Here is an 18,406-nt window from a genome sequence, read left to right as displayed (position 1 = left end):
ACACACACACACATAACACATAGCCACGACTGTAGGTTTACGCATTTGCTTCAAACTGGAAATCAATGAGGCAGGATTGTAAGCACCAGTAAATTGAGCGGCATGATTCAAGCAGCTTCCGTAGTACAAAGATAAATACTTCAGCCGCCGACAGAAGAGCCGATTCTTGAAGGAAGCACAAATGTGGTTTGAAGGTAAAAAAACTACTGTCCATTTGCGTTTGCTAATGACTCTGAGAACAGAGGAACATAGGGTAGAAGTCGTTCTGTGTTGCTTTTCTCAAGATAGGATACATCCAACTTTCTGATGTCGCATATCATATGCTACCAAGGTATCACCTAAACATGAGACGAGGAAAATGGTGTGGCAATCTGGACGAATCTCAACCGCCATGTAATCCTGCCCAGTCATATTCATAAGCTTACTGAAGTTGGCAGTATGCTTTAGGATGAATTCTTTACTGTCGCAATCCTGAAGGCACCAGAGCTCTAACTGAGAGATATGGTTGTTACAATCGAAGGAAGCTACAGCATAGTGTAAGCACCCCTGCGACGATCCAATCGTACCAAATCTTCGGCCGTATGGTAGACTGATGGTCTTCCGCACTTTGCCCTCCATGTCCACCCCCAGCAAAAGATGATGACCGTCATTGCGTTCAAGGCTGCCCCTAATGTAGAGCATGCCGCCAACAAAGATGCATCTACTCCGAAAGAATAGCATGACTTTCTCAGCCATCTCATTATCCCTATGACTCCAGGCTCCTGTCCGCGACGAGTAAATGTTCACTCCTGTGATGTACTTTTCCTGAAAGGTCTGCTCAAGGTGAAGAACGTGGAAGTGGGATGATACGTTTGGATCGAAAGCGATGCCTGTGGTATGGCTACTTCTGTTGGCCACCGGCTTTGGGGGCAGTGGGGGCCGCTCCACCCACCTCCGGGTGACGGGATTGCACACGACAGAACGGAAATCGCCCTCTTTCATCAAAGGGGTCACCTTGTTGTTTTTGTTGTAGCGGCGGCAGAGAAGGAGGCCGTTGCAGGTGTTCACCTGAATGATGCCCTCATCCTTGTCATGGTGCAGGTAAGGGAGGGAAGGGTCGAACAGGGCTGCGCCGTTGTTGTTGGAGACGCTGGCGAAGTGGTGGCGGCGCCCGCTATTGCTCATGGTCATGTAGAAGAAGCCAGCGAGGTTTTGGGGCAGTATTTTGCGGTTGGCGGGGTCGGCGATGAGGTGGCGCCAGGGCACGGAGACACACTTGAAGCGGTGCACGGACCTAGCTGGGAGGCGGGAGAGGATCTCCAGGATGAGATCATCGGTGAGGAGGCTGGCCGCCGTCGCCCCCGGATGGTTGTCCAGCGTTGGCTTTGTGTTCCTCTCCAAGCTTGCCTCTTTGTCCGCTTCCATGGAGTGCTGCGTAGGCAGGGGACAGGGGTCAAGCGAGGCCAGGCTGGGTCGATCTGCATGCAGATGGGGACAAAAAAAATCATGGATCTGCACTGCATGAAGGAAATCGATCTGCCAAGTAATCGGTGGTAATGGCGGATCTAGGATTTGAAAACAGGATGGTTGTCCTAATTTTATTTTGGAAACAAATATGACATATGAAAGTACTAACTAACTACCAGTACCACGTAGAAATAGATGAATATGGTGTTACAAACATAGTAAAATTCTCAATTAAGTATTAGTTTTGCCTAAAAGAAGATTCTAACTAATTTGCTTCATATCTATCAATCATGAATACATAATGACATAACTGAACACAAATTAGGTACTGCTGGATAGTGGTACGGGCTACCCAGTTTGGTTTGGTTTTCGCTCCTTTCTTGTTTCTCAACTTTCCATCCAAATGCGTTTATGTGAAAAAGCTCCCATGACTGATCCTCATTTAGAAGTGATATATGATGTGGAGGATGTGTGGTCACAATAGAAGCAACTTGATCGCTTCGGCTTGTAACAATTATAGCACTGCCCGAGTCAGCATGTGAGCATAACAAAGATCTCATATCATCTCACTTCTGTCTATCTTCATTCCAAACATCATCCAGCACTAGGAGATACCTTTTCTTGCTCAAAACTCGACATAGTTCCTTCTGCAGTGTCTCTATCCGAGTCAAAGCACACTTGTTCATTGTGGCCACTTGTATTACAGATCGAATAACTTCTTTGATAATGAACTTGTTTGAGACACATATCCACATGACCAACTCAAAATGATACTTCACCCTCTGATCATTGTGCACAAGTTGGGCAAGTGTAGTCTTACCAATTCCCCCCATACCAACTATGGTGAGCACCATGACTTTGTTATCGTTATTGTTGTTGTGGTCACGCAATATGCTCATCACTTGTTCCTTCTCATCTTCTCTGCCGACAATCTCTGATTCATCGACTCGAGAGTATGTTTGCGGATGAACAATGCTTGGTGCCTCGGCATGTTGTAGGAAGTGGAAATTGTTCATCTCCACAACTAGTTCATCAATCGTCTCAATGGCATCCTTCAGCTTCCAACTCGATCATGTGAAGACGGAAAACAACCGGGCTATTGACCGTGAAGTAGCTCAACACCTGCAAAGGAAACAAATAAACTAAAATTGAAGGGGTTAAATTTCCAAAAATAAAAAAAGCAGAGCTATCCAGTGTGGGGTGGGGTGGGGTGGTGGACTCAGGGAAGAAGAGAATGTAGGACAAGGTCAACCTTGTGTGCCGTGGGGCTATGGCGCATCTTTGTTGCACGGCGGCGCAACGCCTCGCAGTGGAAGTCGTCGGCTTGGTAGGCGGCAGTCTTGAGGTCCTTGATCCATTGACGGACGGCAGGGTTGGTGCTGCTCTTGGCCTCGGCTTGGCTGGCTGCCGTTGAAGCAATTGGAAGGCCTGCCAGTTGACAACCGAGGCAAATAATTATGTATGAGACAAGACCTGGAATACATAAAATAAGTGTAAGAAATATCATTTTGTACAATCAAAAATATAAACCCTAAACCCAAAAAAACATAACAATGACAGGATATAATGGCGAAAGCCATAGAGTGAACCGTGTTATGATATAGTAAATAGTTGAGTGTGCAAATGTGTTGTGCGCAGTGGGACCGAATCTGTCTGTTGCAGCCAACATCAGTTCACAAGGTGGGTGTAATGAGTGTGTAGTCAAGCAGCTGTCAGTAACTGGACATCCAAAGAGAGGAGCCTGCCGGCGAGTGTTGCTGGTTCAGTCTTGACTCTTGAGTGAAAAAAAAATAACGACTTGGCTATTTGTCCAGCTCTTCAGTTGAACTATCTGTTTTTATACTCTATTGTCCAGCTCAGTAGAATCGGTTGTGACCGGTAGTAAAACATCAGTACATCATTTTGAGATAATCATGAACCCATCGACTAACTCGCATCTCCTCAACTTATCAAAGGGCTTCAGCAACTAATAATCCAAATGAAAGCTTTTCATTTATTTGCCTTTGGTCTCTTCACGATCAAGATCAGCTATGTTCAATGGTTTTTCATGATATTGATCGCTTTTCAGGTCTAGGAAAAAGCATCATTGTAGGAATTGGGTTTAAGCTTTCCCCAGCCCCTTTTCATCAATGGACTCCTGACGTCTACGAAGGAGTGTGGTTCGTTCGACAAATTCCTACCTCTATATCTATCTCTGAGGTTTCACGCAATTACTGTGCTCTAAGTCTAAGGCCGCCTAGCTAGGCTGGTGAGGGACCACCGGCTCTACAGCAAGCTCGTGACATTATCTATTCGTTTCAGGATTGATGTACTGTTGGGCCTGTTAATTATATCTATATGTTGAACAAAGCAAGCTTCTCCCCTTTTCGAAAAAAAAAGAGCAAGCTTCTCCCCGCACAAAAAAAAAAAGAAGAACAGAACAAGCTTCAGTTAAGTTGAGTTAGCGGATGGTGCAGATGGTCCAAGGAACGAACTGGGGACTAGTGTGTACCCAAGTACTGGTATGGCTACAGTAGGGATGTAAGCTAATCAATGTTGCTTTTAAAATCGAGCTACTACAAAAACCACGAATGCGGACGTTAACAGACACGTCCACTTACATCCCTAAGGCTACACTGTGGCATTGGTTTCTGTAACTGGGCCGTCAAAAGAGTAGAAGAGCCGGTGTGTGTGTTGCTGCTGATTCCTGAATACCTCGTCGTCGGGTACCCGTCGGCCGTGATTTTGAAAGCTTTCGGCAGCTGACAGCCTGGCGGCACCATGAGCCCGAGATGGATGAGTTGGTCCGTCTCCGGCGTGCCCAAGCTCGTCCGCCACCTGCCACCCGGGGGAGTGGAGGAGCGCGTCGGGGGGAGTGGAGAAGGGGGGCGTCGGGGGAGAGGGGGTTTAATGGCCAGTGGAGGGCGGCGGGTGGTTGGGCTGGGGGACGCCTGAGTAACGCCGGCATTTATTCGCCTCGGGGAGACTGTACGGTGGCATCGGGAACCGTCGTAGTGCCGCCCGCATGAATCTCGGTTTTTTGACCGACTGCACGAGGGGTCAAGGCAGCACGATGCGGACCTGGCGACGCGTCTTTTTAATGAAGGGGTACATGACGATCTCAACGCGTCTTTTTAATTGGAAACAAAGCCTTTTAATTTCAGTTTAAGGTTTTCATTTGGAAATGGAACCCTTTTTTATTTTTTGTTTTCATTCCAGGTGCTGAGCTACTTCACTGTCAATAGCCCGGTTGTTTTCCGTCTTTCCCTGAGCAGACGAGGGAACGAGATCCTCTGACGTTGGCGATCCCAAGTCAGAGGGACGTCCTTTGCTTGGCACCGTCCATCAACCATCAGACGGCAGCTCTCTGGTTCGCTCAGATCGGCACCAAAACGAGCGGCCCATGCGGCCCACTACGAAGTGAGGGAGGCAGGCGAGGGGGAAAAGGGCGCGAGGAGACAAGAAAAAGGCGCGAAGAGTACGCAGACGGCGCCATCCGACAAAAAGGAGATCGCCGGAGCCCGGAGGTGGATGCCCTGATCTGCTCGTCAATATCACGTACTCCCTCTGTCCCATAATGTAAGACGTTTTTGACACTACACTAGAGTCAAGAAACGTCTTACATTACGAGACGGAGGGATTAAGTCCTAATACTCTGCTCATCTCACGCAATCTTTCACATGAATAAAAACACTACAACTGATCGAACTTTCACCATCAGGTTGCTTTGGAACTCGATCAAGTTTCCGTTTTTCTCATGGAAGAATCAGCTTGTTGAACTTGATCAAACATCTTTTCTGCCATGGAGGAAGCAACCGAGATGGAAGAACATGCCAACACAGCCCACCAGGATTCCGATTCCAATAGGTAATTTCTGCACATATACAAGTCTGCACATATTCAGATTTACATAATTTCTCAATAGTTCAGTGATAGTTCTATTACATAATTTCTGCACATATACAAGTCTGCATATATTCAGATTTACATCATTTCTCAATAGTTTAAGTGTTACTATTACATAATTTCTGCACATATGCAAGTCTGGACATATTCAGATTTACCAAGTTTCTCGATAGTTCAGTGATACTTCTACAATCCCCTTACTCGTGGTGTTTTTACTTTGCAGAGTTGTATTGCCTTGTTTGGTACCTTATGTTGGCATGGAATTTAGAAGCTCGGATGAGGCTTGGTCATATTGGCTTAGGTACGGTGGGCAGAAAGGCTTTGAGGTTAGGAAAAGGTATACTAACAAAAGTTCAGCCGAAGGCAAGGTTACATCATGTAAATTTGTTTGTGCAAATGAGGGTCAGCGAGCACCAGACAAAAGGGATCATTTGACAAAGTGCCCTCGAGCTGAAACTAGAACCAATTGTGAAGTGCACATGAAGCTTAAAATGGACCGGAAGAAGGGAAATCTCAAAGTGTCGGAGCTGGTTTTGGAACACAACCACACACTACACCTAGCAGAAACCTTACACTTAATGGTGTCACAAAGAAAAATTTCAAAGTTACAAGCTTTTGAAATTGCAACAGCAGATGATGCGGGAATTGGGCCAAAAGCCGCACATGAGTTGGCTAGTCGCCAAGTTGGAGGACCACTCAATCTTAGTTATACCCTCCGTGATCACAAGAACCATTTGCGGACCAAGCGCCAACGAGAAATGGCATATGACCAATCTGAGTTGAGGACGTGTTTCCAGAAGCACGACATGGTTTATGCACCTTCCACATTATGCAGAATGTTGTCAAACATCTACATGAAGAGGATGATGAAGAGAAAAATGGGGAGAAGAAAAAAGAGAAGAAAAAAGGGAAGAAAAAACAGAAGAAGCAAGAGATGAATGAAAAGAAGGAAAAAGAAGAGAAGGAAAAGAAGGAGAATGAAGAAACAAGTATTCTATCAGATTTTAGCGCATGCATGTTTGAGTACGAAGACATGGCAGAATTTGAACAAAAATTTGACCTCATAAGGAAAAAGATGAGCAAGAAAACATGGCTGGATAGTATATATAAGTTAAAGGAAAAATGGGCTGAATGTTATATGAAGGATGTCTTCACATTAGGAATGAGAAGTACACAATTGAGTGAGAGTTTGAATAATGACCTGAAAATCCATTTCAAATCTGATTTTGATATCATCCGGTTCTTTAAGCATTTTGAAAAGGTGGTGCAAGGGAAAAGGAACAATGAACTGAATTCAGAATTTGAATCAAGAAAAAAGTTGCCTAGAATATTCATGAAGAGACCACCACCTATGTTGGTGCAAGCTAGCAAGTTATATACACCTGGTATTTTTGAAGCTTTTCAAGGTGAATATGAAATATCCTTGTCAACTTGCACCAAGGCATTAGATGGTTGTAATGAATATCTAGTAGGAGATTGTATCTTTGAGGAGGAGTATAAAGTTATAGGTGATCCTTTGAAGCAAACAGTTGTGTGCGGCTGCCAACAATTTGATAGAATTGGGATATTGTGTGGCCATGCTCTTAAAGTTCTCGATTTGATGAATATCAAGTCACTACTGCCACATTATGTGTTAAAGCGCTGGACAAAGGAAGCACGAAGTGGAACTGTACAAGACAAAGAAGGAAGAAATATCATCTTAAATCCAAATATGGATGCCATCCTTAGCTACAAATATATGTCCCACAAATTTCATAATTTGGCAGATGGAGCAGCCTACTTTCCGGAATGTGTCGTGTTAGTAGACAACACACTTGACATCCTTGGTAAGCAAATTGAAGAAAAATTTAATGCATGTGCAAGCACATTGGGGTATCCGTGTACAATTCCGACAGATGCTAGCCCATCAAATGACTTGTTGACTAATGCACGTCTAAAGAAAAAGGAGGTCCAAACAAAGAGTTCAAAACGGAAAAAAAAATTGGCTCGATAAGAAGCACAAGGCTAGGAAAAAGAGAGAAAGCAGAGCTACATCACAGTTGGGTGAAGAGGCATGTTGATAAACAATACAATGCTTTCGGTGTTATCATTATGTTCATTAATTCTTACAGCCTCCAATTTTCTTTCACAACAAGATGCAGGAGGTCGGGGAAGTGGCAGGTGGTGGTGGTGCACAAGTTGCAAATGATAGAGTTTATAGGGATAATGCAGAGGTGCCTGAAGGTTACAAGACCAACCTTAGCTTCACTCAGTTGCTGATGGTATAATCTTGCCCATGTAGTTTAAAAATCTAGAATGATCCAACTAGAGATTGCAAAATCTTGCTCATACGGTATTCTTATTTATGTAATTTTCAGGGGCCAATTACAAATGATCTTTTCACTGGGTCATGGTGAAGTACTGTTGTTTTTGGGCAAATGAATGAGAGGGCATTGGTGTGCAAGTTCAATTCTGGGCAACACTTGACATTGAGTTCAGTCCAAGTTCAGTTCGAGACAACATTTTGCCATTCGCTTCAGTCTAATTATGCACATGTACAAGTCGAACTTCTGTACAAGTAGAAATTAAAATGCTCAATCTCCAGCCATATCTCCTAGAGATATGTTTTGGCATCTATTTTGCTCAATCTCAGTCACTTTTTATGATAATTGTACATTCAGCAGCCAAATCAAGCATTGACTTGTTGGTCTTTGTAGTCCTGGAACCGCTCAACTCCACTCTCAAATGAAATATTCAGCCAAATCAAACTCAACAGCCAAACAAACCTTCAGTCAAACTATTCACTGAACTCAAATCTCAAATGACATTGCAAACTGAATTTAAATTCAGTCACACTATTCATTACACATTACTTTTGATTTAAATCAATTACAATCTCAAATTGGCATTTGGCTTTGTCTCTGCTGCCATTGCTTCCTCTGCTGGTTCTATCCAACTAAAACTGAAGTAGCAGGGAACTTCCAACAGAAGTCCAGAGCCTGAGTAGCCAACGGCGTTGGATTCGTGGCCTAGAAAGCTCGACGGCGCGACGATGCTTGCTCCGGTGAGTCGCGGGGCAGTGGCTTGCTCCGCCCCCTCCACAGCTAGGCGCGTCGCGGCCTGACGGAGTTCTTGTAGATCGACGGCGGCGGGCTTCGTGACCTCGATAGATCGACGGCGGCGATGTAGCTTGCTTCGCGGCTCTGGGGCGTGGCTAGGAGGCGTCGCGCCCTGAAGGAGCAGCGGCTGCTCTTCCCCGCCGGCCAGCGTCGCGCCTTGAAGGAGCAGCGGCTGCTCTTCCCCGTCGCGCCTGAAGGTGAGCGAGGCGACAGCGACCGGCCGAACAACTTTCCTTTTCTGCAGTGACGCACGAGCGAGGAGTTCTGGGCATATTGGGCCGTATGGGCTGCTTGTTTTCGTGTCCATGCGAGTGAAAGTAGCGCTGGTAGCGAGTGTCGTTGGATATAGATCAACGACGTTGGGTGTACGACGTCCCTCGGCAGTAGTTTCTTCCAAGTCAGAGGATCTCGTTCCCAGACGAGGCATGCACTTGAGATGATAGATGAACCGTTCATGGAGATGAACAATTTCCACTTTCTGCAACATACTGAGGCACCAAGTGTCATTCATCTGAAAGTGCACATTTTGGATTTTAAGTGGATACTAATGCACAAGGAATATCAGAAGCCCTTCGTCTTGACAAAAGGCTTGAAGTTTTACAGTTATGTAATTATAACGGTGCTAAACTGTCATCATGGATGCACAAATGTTAGAACATGTCAGTGAACTTTATCTAAGAAAGTGCAGGCACTGCACTTGCCTTCCACCACTATGGCAGCTGCCCTCTCTTAGGTACTTTGAGTTGGAAGGTATACATAACTTGAGAAGTATGTGTGCTGGTAACGATGAAACAGACAATAATGGGAAATCCTTTATTAATTTGTCCGTCCCCCTTCTTTCCTAAATTGGAAACTATGATAGTTAATGGCATACCTAGACTGGAGAGATGGCACCAGGAGGTGGCAGGACAAGTATCAGTTGCATCATTCCCTCAACTTAAGATGCTAAAGATGTCTGGATGCCGAATGTTAGAGACACTACCAGATGGACTCCTTGAGCAGCTTCTAGCCCTCAAGTAACTGCATGTCAGAGAGTGCCCCAACCTGGAGGGAGCCTTCTTCACACGGTGTGCTTACTGGGATTTGGTTCAAGCAATTTCGAATAGATAAGTTGTCCCTAACCCGAATGAATGAAGTCCACAGACTTGCATTTTCGGTGGTGGAGTTAGTGCACGCTACGAGGTGTAGGCATCACGGGAATAGATTTCTCGGATGAGATACTTTCCAAATTGAGAGTAGGTACAATTACCTCATCAAGTTCTACTTTCCTCTCACTCACTTCTTTCGAGAGAAACTCCTTCTCTAGAAAGGTTCCGTTCTTAGCAACAAAAATCTGGCCTTCGGACTTGTGGTAGAAGGTGTACCCAATTGTTTCCTTAGGGTATCCTATGAAGACGTACTTCTTCGATTTGGGTTCGAGCTTATCAGGATGATGCCTTTTGACATAAGCATCGCATCCCCAAACTTTTAAGAAACGACTGCTTAGGTTTGTTGCCAAACCACAGTTCATACGGTGTCGTCTCAACGATTTTGATGGTGCCCTATTTAAAGTGAATGCAGTTATCTCTAATGCATAACCCCAAAACGATAGCGGTAAATCGGTAAGAGAGATCATAGATTGCACCATATCTAATAAAGTAGGGTTACAACGTTCGGACACACCATTACGCTGTGGTGTTCCAGGTGGCGTGAGCTGTGAAACTATTCCACATTGTTCTAAATGAAGGCCAAACTCGTAACTCAAATATTCTCCTCCACGATCAGATCGTAGAAACTTTATTTTCTTGTTACGATGATTCTCTACTTCACTCTGAAATTCTTTAAACTTTTCAAATGTTTCAGACTTGTGTTTCATTAAGTAGATATACCCATATCTGTTCAAATCATCTCTGAAGGTCAGAGAATAACGATACCCGCCACGAGCATCAACACTCATCGGACCATATACATCGGCATGTATTATTTCCAATAAGTCATTAGTTCATCCCATTGTTCCAGAGAATGTAGTTTTAGTCATTTTGCCCATAAGGCACGGTTCGCAAGTATCAAATGATTCATAATCAAGTGATTCCAAAAGCCCATCAGCATGGAGTTTTTTCATGCACTTTACACCAATATGACATAAACGGCAGTGCCACAATTATGTTGCACTATCATTATCAAATTTGCATCTTTTGACATCAATATTATGAATATGTGTATCACTATGATCGAGATTCAATAAACCATCAACATTGGGTTTATGACCATAGAAGGTTTTATTCATGTACACAGAATAATAATTATTCTCTGTCTTAAATGAATAATCGTATTGCAATAAACATGATTAATCATATTCATGCTTAACGCAAACACCAAATAAGATTTATTTAGGTTCAACACTAATCCCGAAAGTATAGGGAGTGTGCGATGATGATCATATCAATCTTGGAACCACTTCCAACAAAATCATCACTTCACCCTCAACTAGTCTCTATTTATTCTGCAACTCCTATTTTATGTTACTAATCTTAGCAACCGAACATGTATCAAATACCCAGGGGCTACTACGAGCACTAGTAAGGTACACATCAATATAAAATATACCTTTGGTCACTTTGCCATCCTTCTTATCCGCCAAATATTTGGGGTATCTCCGCTTCTAGTGACCATTTTCTTTGCAGTAGAAGCACTCAGTTTCAGGCTTAGGTTCAGGTTTGGGCTTCTTCATGGGAGTGACAACTTGCTTGCCATTCTTCTTGAAGTTCCCTTTCTTTCCCTTTGCCCTTTTCTTTAAACTAGTGGTCTTGTTTAATCATCAACACTTGATGCTTTTTCTTGATTTCCACCTTTATCAATTTCAGCATCACGAAGAGCTTGGGAATTTCTTTCGTCATCCCTTGCATATTATAGTTCATCACGAAGTTCAGTAACTTGGTAATGGTGAATACAGAACTCTGCCAATCACTATCTTATATGGAAGATTAACTCCCACTTGATTCAAGCGATTGTAGTACCCAGACATTTTGAGCACATGCTTAGTAGATGAGTTATTCTCCTCCATCTGTTAGGCGAAGTACTTGTTAGAGGTCTCATACCTCTCAACACGGGCATGATTCTGAAATACCAATTTAAGCTCTTGGAACATCTCATATGCTCCATGGAGTTCAAAATGTTTTTGAAGTCTCGGTTATAAGCCGTAAAGCATGGTGCACTAAACTATCAAGTAGTCATCATATTGAGCTAGCCAAACATTCATAACTTCTGCATTTGCTCCTACAATAGGTCTGTCACCTAGCGGTGCATCAAGGACATAATACTTCTAAGCAGCAATGAGGATAAACCTCAGATCACGGACCCAGCCCGCATCATTGCTACTATCATCTTTCAACTTAGTTTTCTCTAGGAACATATCAAAAACATAGGGGAGCTACAACACGAGCTATTGATCTACAACATAATTTGCAAATACTATCAGGACTAAGTTCATGATAAATTAAAGTTTAATTAATCATATTACTTAACAACTCCCACTTAGATAGACATCCCTCAAGTCATTTAAATGATATGTGATCCAAATCAACTAAACCATGTCCGATCATCATGTGAGATGGAGTAGTCATCAATGGTGAACATATCTATGTTGATCATATCCACTATATGATTCACGTTCGACCTCTCAGTCTCTAGTGTTCTGAGGCCATATCTATATATGCTAGGCTCGTCAAGTTTAACCCGAGCATTCCGCATGTGCAAAACTGGCTTGCACCCGTTGTATTTGAACGTAGAGCTTATCACATCCGATCATCACGTGGTGTCTCTGCACGAAGAACTTTCGCGACGGTGCATACTCGGGGAGAACACTTATACCTTGAAATTTTAGTAAGGGATCATCTTATAATGCTACCGCCGTACTAAGCAAAATAAGATGCATAAAGATAAACATCACATGCAATCAAAATATGACATGATATGGCCATCATCATCTTGTGCTTTTGATCTCCATCACCAAAGCAACGCCATGATCTCCATCATCACCGGCTTGACACCTTGATCTCCATCATAGCATCGTGGTCGTCTCACCAAGTATTGCATCTACGACTATCGCTATCGCTTAGTGATAAAGTAAAGAAATTACATGGCATTTGTATTTCATACAATAAAGCGACAACCATATGGCTCCTGCCTGTTGCCGATAACTTCTATAAAATGTGATCATCTCATACAACATCTTTATATCACATCATGTCTTGACCATATCACATCACAACATGCCCTGCAAAAACAAGTTAGATGCCCTCTACTTTGTTTGTTGCATGTTTTACGTGGCTTCTACGGGCTTCTAGCATGAACCGTACTTACCTATGGCACAAAAACCACAACGGTGATATATCAAGTTTGCTGTTTAACCTTCACAAGGACCAACCGCAGTCAAATTTGATTCAACTAAAGTTGGAGAAGCAGACACCCACCAGCCACCTTTATGCAAAACTAGTTGCATGTCTGTCGGTGGAACCGGTCTCATGAACGCGGTCATGTAAGGTTGGTCCGGGCCGCTTCATCCAACAATACCGCCGAATCAAAATAAGACATTGGTGGTAAGAAGTATGATGATAACCACCCACAACTCTTTGTGTTCTACTCGTGCATATCATCCATGCATAGACCTGGCTCGGATGCCACTGTTGGGAAATGTAGCATGGAATTTCAAAAAAATTCCTACGCTCACGCAAGATCTATCTAGGAGATGCATAGCAACGAGAGGGGGAGAGTGTGTCCACATACCCTCGTAGACCAAAAGCGGAAGTGTTAACTTAGCGCGGTTGATGTAGTTGAACGTCTTTTCGAATCAACCGATCAAGTACCGAACACACCTCCGAGTTCTGCACACGTTCAGCTTGATGACGTCCCTCGAACTCTTGATCCAGCAGACTGTCGATGGAGTAGACGAGTTCCGTCAGCACGACGGCATGGTGACAGTGATGATGATGTGATACGCGCAGGGGTTCGCCTAAGCACTATGACAATATGACCGGAGGAGTAAACGGTGGAGGGGGGCACGGCACACGGCTAAGAAACAATTGTTGTTCTTTGGGGTGCCCCCTGCCCCCGTATATAAAGGAGAAGAGGGGAGGAGGCTGGCCCTATGGGGTGCGCTAAGTGGGGGGAGTCTCAGTAGGACTCCTAGTCCTAGTCAGCTCCCCCCTTCCTTCCAACGGAGGGGGAAAAGGGAAAGAGAGGGAGAGGGAGAGGGAAAGGGGGGTCGCGCCCCCTCCCCTAGTCCAATTCGCACTCCCCATTGGGGGGGGGCACCTCCTCGTGGCCTGCCTCTCCTCTCCCCTACGGCCCATTAAGGCCCAATACTTCACCGAGCGGTTCCGGTAACCCCTCAGTACTCCAAAAAAATACCCGAACCACTCCGAAACCATTCCGTGTCTGAGTATAACCTTCCAATATATCAATCTTTACCTCTCGGCCATTTCGAGACTCCTCGTCATGTCCGTGATCTTATCCAGGACTCCGAACAACCTTCGGTCACCAAAACACATAACTCATATAATATATATCATCGTCGAACGTTAAGCGTGCGGACCCTACGGGTTCGAGAACTATGTAGACATGACCGAGACACCTCTCCGGTCAATAACCAATAGCGAAACCTGGATGCTAATATTGGTTCTCACATATTCTACGAAGATCTTTATTGGTCGAACCGCAATGTCAGCATACGTTATTCCCTTTGTCATATGTATGTTACTTGCCCGAGATTCGATCGCCGGTATCTTCGCACCTAGTTCAAACTCGTTACGGGCAAGTCTCTTTACTCGTTCGATAGTGCATCATCCCGCAACTAACTCATTAGTCACATTGCTTGCAAGGCTTCATATAATGTGCATTATCGAGAGGGCCCAGAGATACCTCTCCGATACTCGGAGTGACAAATCCTAATCTCGATCTATGCCAACCCAACAAACACCTTCAGAGATACCTGTAGAGCATCTTTATAATCACCCAGTTACATTGTGAAGTTTGATAGCACACAAGGCATTCCTCCGGTGTCCGGGAGTTGCATAATCTCGTAGTCAGAGGAATATATATTTTACACGAAGAAAGCAGTAGCAATAAGACTGAACGATCATTATACTAAGCTAACGGATGGGTCTTGTCCATCACATCATTCCACTAATGATGTGATCCCATTTATCAAATGACAACTCATGTCCATGGCTAGGAAACTTAACCATCTTTGCTCAACGAGCTAGTCTAGTAGAGGCATACTAGGGACACGGTGTTTTGTCTATGTATTCACACATGTATCAAGTTTACGGTTAATACAATTTAGCATGAATAATAAACATTTATCATGAATAAGGAAATATAAAATAATAACTTTATTATTGCCTCTAGGGCATATTTCCTTCAACACCTAATTCTAAGAAACAGAGGCACACAGTCCAAACTATCACGCCGAGTCATGTTAGAATTAGTACGGGCATATCTCCTTCACTCCACATTTAAATCAGCTTGCCACCAGCTTTATTACTTTCTCATTGCAAGCCATCACAAACTGAAACCTTTTCGATTTCTCCCCAATATATGTGTCAGTTTAGTTTTTTGCAATGACTACCAAATGCCCGATCCAATAGTATATTATTGCCTATGATATTGTTTATCCCATGATCATGTGTCAAACATTTATGATTTTTTTATCAAATTATTGAAAAATGGACTGGCGCAGGAACACACACCATCAATGATCTAATTAAATGTAAGTGTTGCCATCAGCTTCGAAGGTGGGGTAGATAGTGATTTGCTAATTTTTGGTCGCTTGAGAAATAGTCGTTTCCTAGTCGATCTTTCTGTATCATGGTAGTTTTTGTCTGCATTCATTATAAGTTTGAATTTAGTTCACCATAAGCAACATCTATATTTTATTTAACAAATTTATTCATGAATAAATTTAAAAAGTTTGCCATAAACCATTTTTGTGTTCATGCCAACTTAGCAATCTACTTACTAGAATTCTGAATTTAGCTCATTGCTACTTTTTTGGGTTCATGATAGGGTTTGATTTGGTTTACTTAACTCTAACAATTTGATAATCAACTAGTTATTTCTCAGACACCCCAATGCATTTACAAATACAAAATTCAGAAAAGTTTCTGTCTTGTTCGCATGAAATTACTGTTTTTCATAAATATTATCTATCACTTACAAAATTACTATTTTGCGATTTTGTCTGAACAGTTCGAGGTGAGGTAACCCATCTAAACTGCATGCATTGAACTGCATAACATTGACTGGTGAAGTTGGACAAAAAAAAATGAAATCCTAACAAAACTGTAAAGAAGTGAACTTTCACAACAAGGTGAACTTTCCAACAACGAGGCAACCTTCCATACAAAAAAAGTAAACTTCCCAACAAAAAAGAACTTCCCGAATAAACAATAAATAAAAGAAGAGTTTACCTTATTTCTTTTGGTAAAGGTTATAATATTCAATTTTGTGGGTTGTGTGCATTATATTAATGCAGTGGTTGGGAGATCAATGAACGAGTTCCTTGAAATGATCCCCTACGGTAGATGTGTACTGTTAGGGAATACACGAGAACAAATAATTTGACCATTAGTGACAATAACCTTTGTCATAGATAAAGACATTATAGATGGACGCAAATAGCTACAAGTATTCAAGGAAATGTAAGACATTATGACAGCCGTTTTGCCACATAAAACTACGGGGTGCGTAGGAGTATTCTTGGGGTTTGATACAAATACATATTATGATTACATAAGGTACACATATGTGAGCTACTTATAGTAAGAGCATTTGGTTTTGCAAGTGTAATTCATCTAAGGGGAACACGAATAATTGGACGCACAAATAGGTTGACCTTTCTTCGAGCAGTGACTCCGAACTCCTCTGTCATGTCTACTTCACCTGGTTCAACTCCGAGAGGTAGCTCCCAGTTAAAATGGTAAAGAAGGCTAGCCAAAGCAATCTCAAGGTTTGCATACGCAAATTCAATCCCAGGGCAAATCCGCCGCCCAACACCGAAAGGAGTGAACTCGAAGTCCATGCCTCTCAAGTCGGGAACACCCTCGCCATCGAACCTCTCTGGCATGAACTTGTCCGGCTCATCCCAATACTTGGGGTCCCTAGAGATTGCCCATGTGTTGGTAAGCACAATCATTCCTCGTGTTACATCATATCCTTGAATCTTGCAGTCTCCCACACACACTCTAGCCAAGAGCGTGGCAGGAGGGTGTAGTCGCAAGGTCTCTTTAATAACTGCCCTGAGGTATTGCATGCTCTTTAGTGCGACCTCTTGTACTGTAGCCTGTCCTGCGAGAGCACAATCTACCTCGGACTGCACGCGCCGCATCACCCTTGGGTTGGCCATTAGTTCAGCCATCGCCCATTCTAGAGTAGTAGCTGTGGTGTCAAGTGCTGCACCAAAGACTTCCTGTTGGGAGGGATACAAGGAAGTAATATCAATCAAAATCAAAAGGCTGTAAAACTATTAGTAGTAGAGAGGAGGACTAGCTCTTGTATTAGTCGACTGAGATTTAATCAAGTCTTAGTCAAGTGATATGCATGCATGTCAGAAAGAAAAAACTTAAAACTAAAAAGAAAAAAACTGCACGGATCTAAATGTAAATCTCATGATTGTAGTATCGACTAAGACAGAAGAAAGATTTAGAAAGATTGTAAATATAAAGCCTTGGTTGTAACAAGGTCGAGAGACAAGAGAGCTTACTATGAGGAGTGTCCTTATGACTCCGTCGGTCAGGGAAACTGGCGTATTGGCATCTTTTTGGATCCTGAGTAACACTTGGACCATGTCCTGCTCCTGCTCGTCATTTCCATCTCTGGCTGCCCTCCTCTCCTCGTGACTCTTGAGGATGCTGTCCATAACGCTCAACACCTCCTGACGCTGCCGCTCGGCCTTGCCGCCGCGGCGGCGCACGAGTCGAACTAGCCACGACGAAGGGAAGAGGTCCCGAAGATCAAAAATCGACGACAGGTCCACTCCTTGCTTGACGATCCTCAGAAACGTGGCCCTATCGGGCAGCCTGTCCCCAAAGATGGCACGCACCACCGAGTCTGTCACGAACTCTTCCAGCCGCTCGCCGATGTCGACGAGTCGACCGTCGCACGTCGCCTCAGCCTGAAGCGACGAGAGGAGGCGCCCCGCCTCCTCCTCGCGGATCCGTCGGAACGCCTCGACGCGCCGCGCGCTGAGCAGCTCCGTCACCAGGATCCGGTGGAGAAGCCGCCAGTGGTCGCCGTAGGGCGCGAAGACGATCCCCTGGCCGTGCCTCGAGAGCTCGTCGATGCCCGGGCTGCTTAGCCGCGTCGAGAAGGCGGCCTCGTTACCCTTGTACATCTCCCTCGCGGCCTCGGCGGAGGAGACGACGATGGCCTCGCGCTCGCACACGCGGAGCAGCATCAGCGGGCCATGGCGGAGGGAGAGGTCGCGCATGATGTGGTGTGGGAGCCCGCGCAACAGGTGGTGCAGGCTGCCGATGATGGGAAGCTGCCACGGACCGGGAGGCAGCTTCGGGCGGGGACGCCTGGTGGCAGCGGCCGCGACGGCGCGTAGGACGGCATGGTAGAGGAGAGCTAACAAGATGCATAGGGCCAAGTGGTACGAGTAGTATGGCAGCGTGAACAGCTCCATGTGCGCCAAAGGGTTACGCGTGCGTATCTACAACAGACTAGCAGACCGGAGCATGTATTTATACTAGTCGTCAACCCGTGCAGTTGCACGAGGTAGTATTATTAATATGCACACATTTTTATAAACATGAGTAGAAACTTTTAATAGCCTAGTCTTTAATTGAGAACACTTTTTTTAACATTCTTCTGTTATATATTACATGAGATAGTTTCTCTTGGTTATTAGTCATGGAAAATCAATTATATGTCGTTTGGCAAGAACTCACCATGTGCACAAACATTGCAGTACAGTGGCTAGTTCTCCTTTGGAGCCT

General features: G+C 44.2%; 2 protein-coding genes across 2 annotated transcripts; both read right to left on the bottom strand.

Annotated features, from left to right (window-relative positions):
- Positions 1 to 203: 203 nt before the first annotated feature.
- On the bottom strand, positions 204 to 1,404 carry LOC119284442 (putative F-box protein At2g16220). The gene is given in 2 exon segments (XM_037563561.1): positions 204 to 272; positions 274 to 1,404. Coding segments are annotated over 2 exon segments (1,200 nt in total).
- A 14,646-nt stretch (positions 1,405 to 16,050) lies between these two features.
- LOC119288437 (zealexin A1 synthase-like) lies at positions 16,051 to 18,105 on the bottom strand. Its single transcript, XM_037568061.1, has 2 exons — positions 17,170 to 18,105; positions 16,051 to 16,875 (listed from the first exon to the last, which is right to left on the bottom strand). The coding sequence occupies exons 1-2, from the start codon at positions 18,091 to 18,093 to the stop codon at positions 16,258 to 16,260; spliced, it is 1,542 nt and encodes a 513-aa protein (XP_037423958.1). The 5' UTR covers positions 18,094 to 18,105; the 3' UTR covers positions 16,051 to 16,257.
- Between the last annotated feature and the right edge of the window lie 301 nt (positions 18,106 to 18,406).

Source organism: Triticum dicoccoides, chromosome 4A (assembly GCF_002162155.2).
Source record: "Triticum dicoccoides isolate Atlit2015 ecotype Zavitan chromosome 4A, WEW_v2.0, whole genome shotgun sequence".
In the NCBI taxonomy this organism is placed as follows: domain Eukaryota; kingdom Viridiplantae; phylum Streptophyta; class Magnoliopsida; order Poales; family Poaceae; genus Triticum; species Triticum dicoccoides.
The sequence above is the reverse complement of the archived record's forward strand: the minus strand, read 5'-3'. Positions and strand labels throughout refer to the sequence as shown.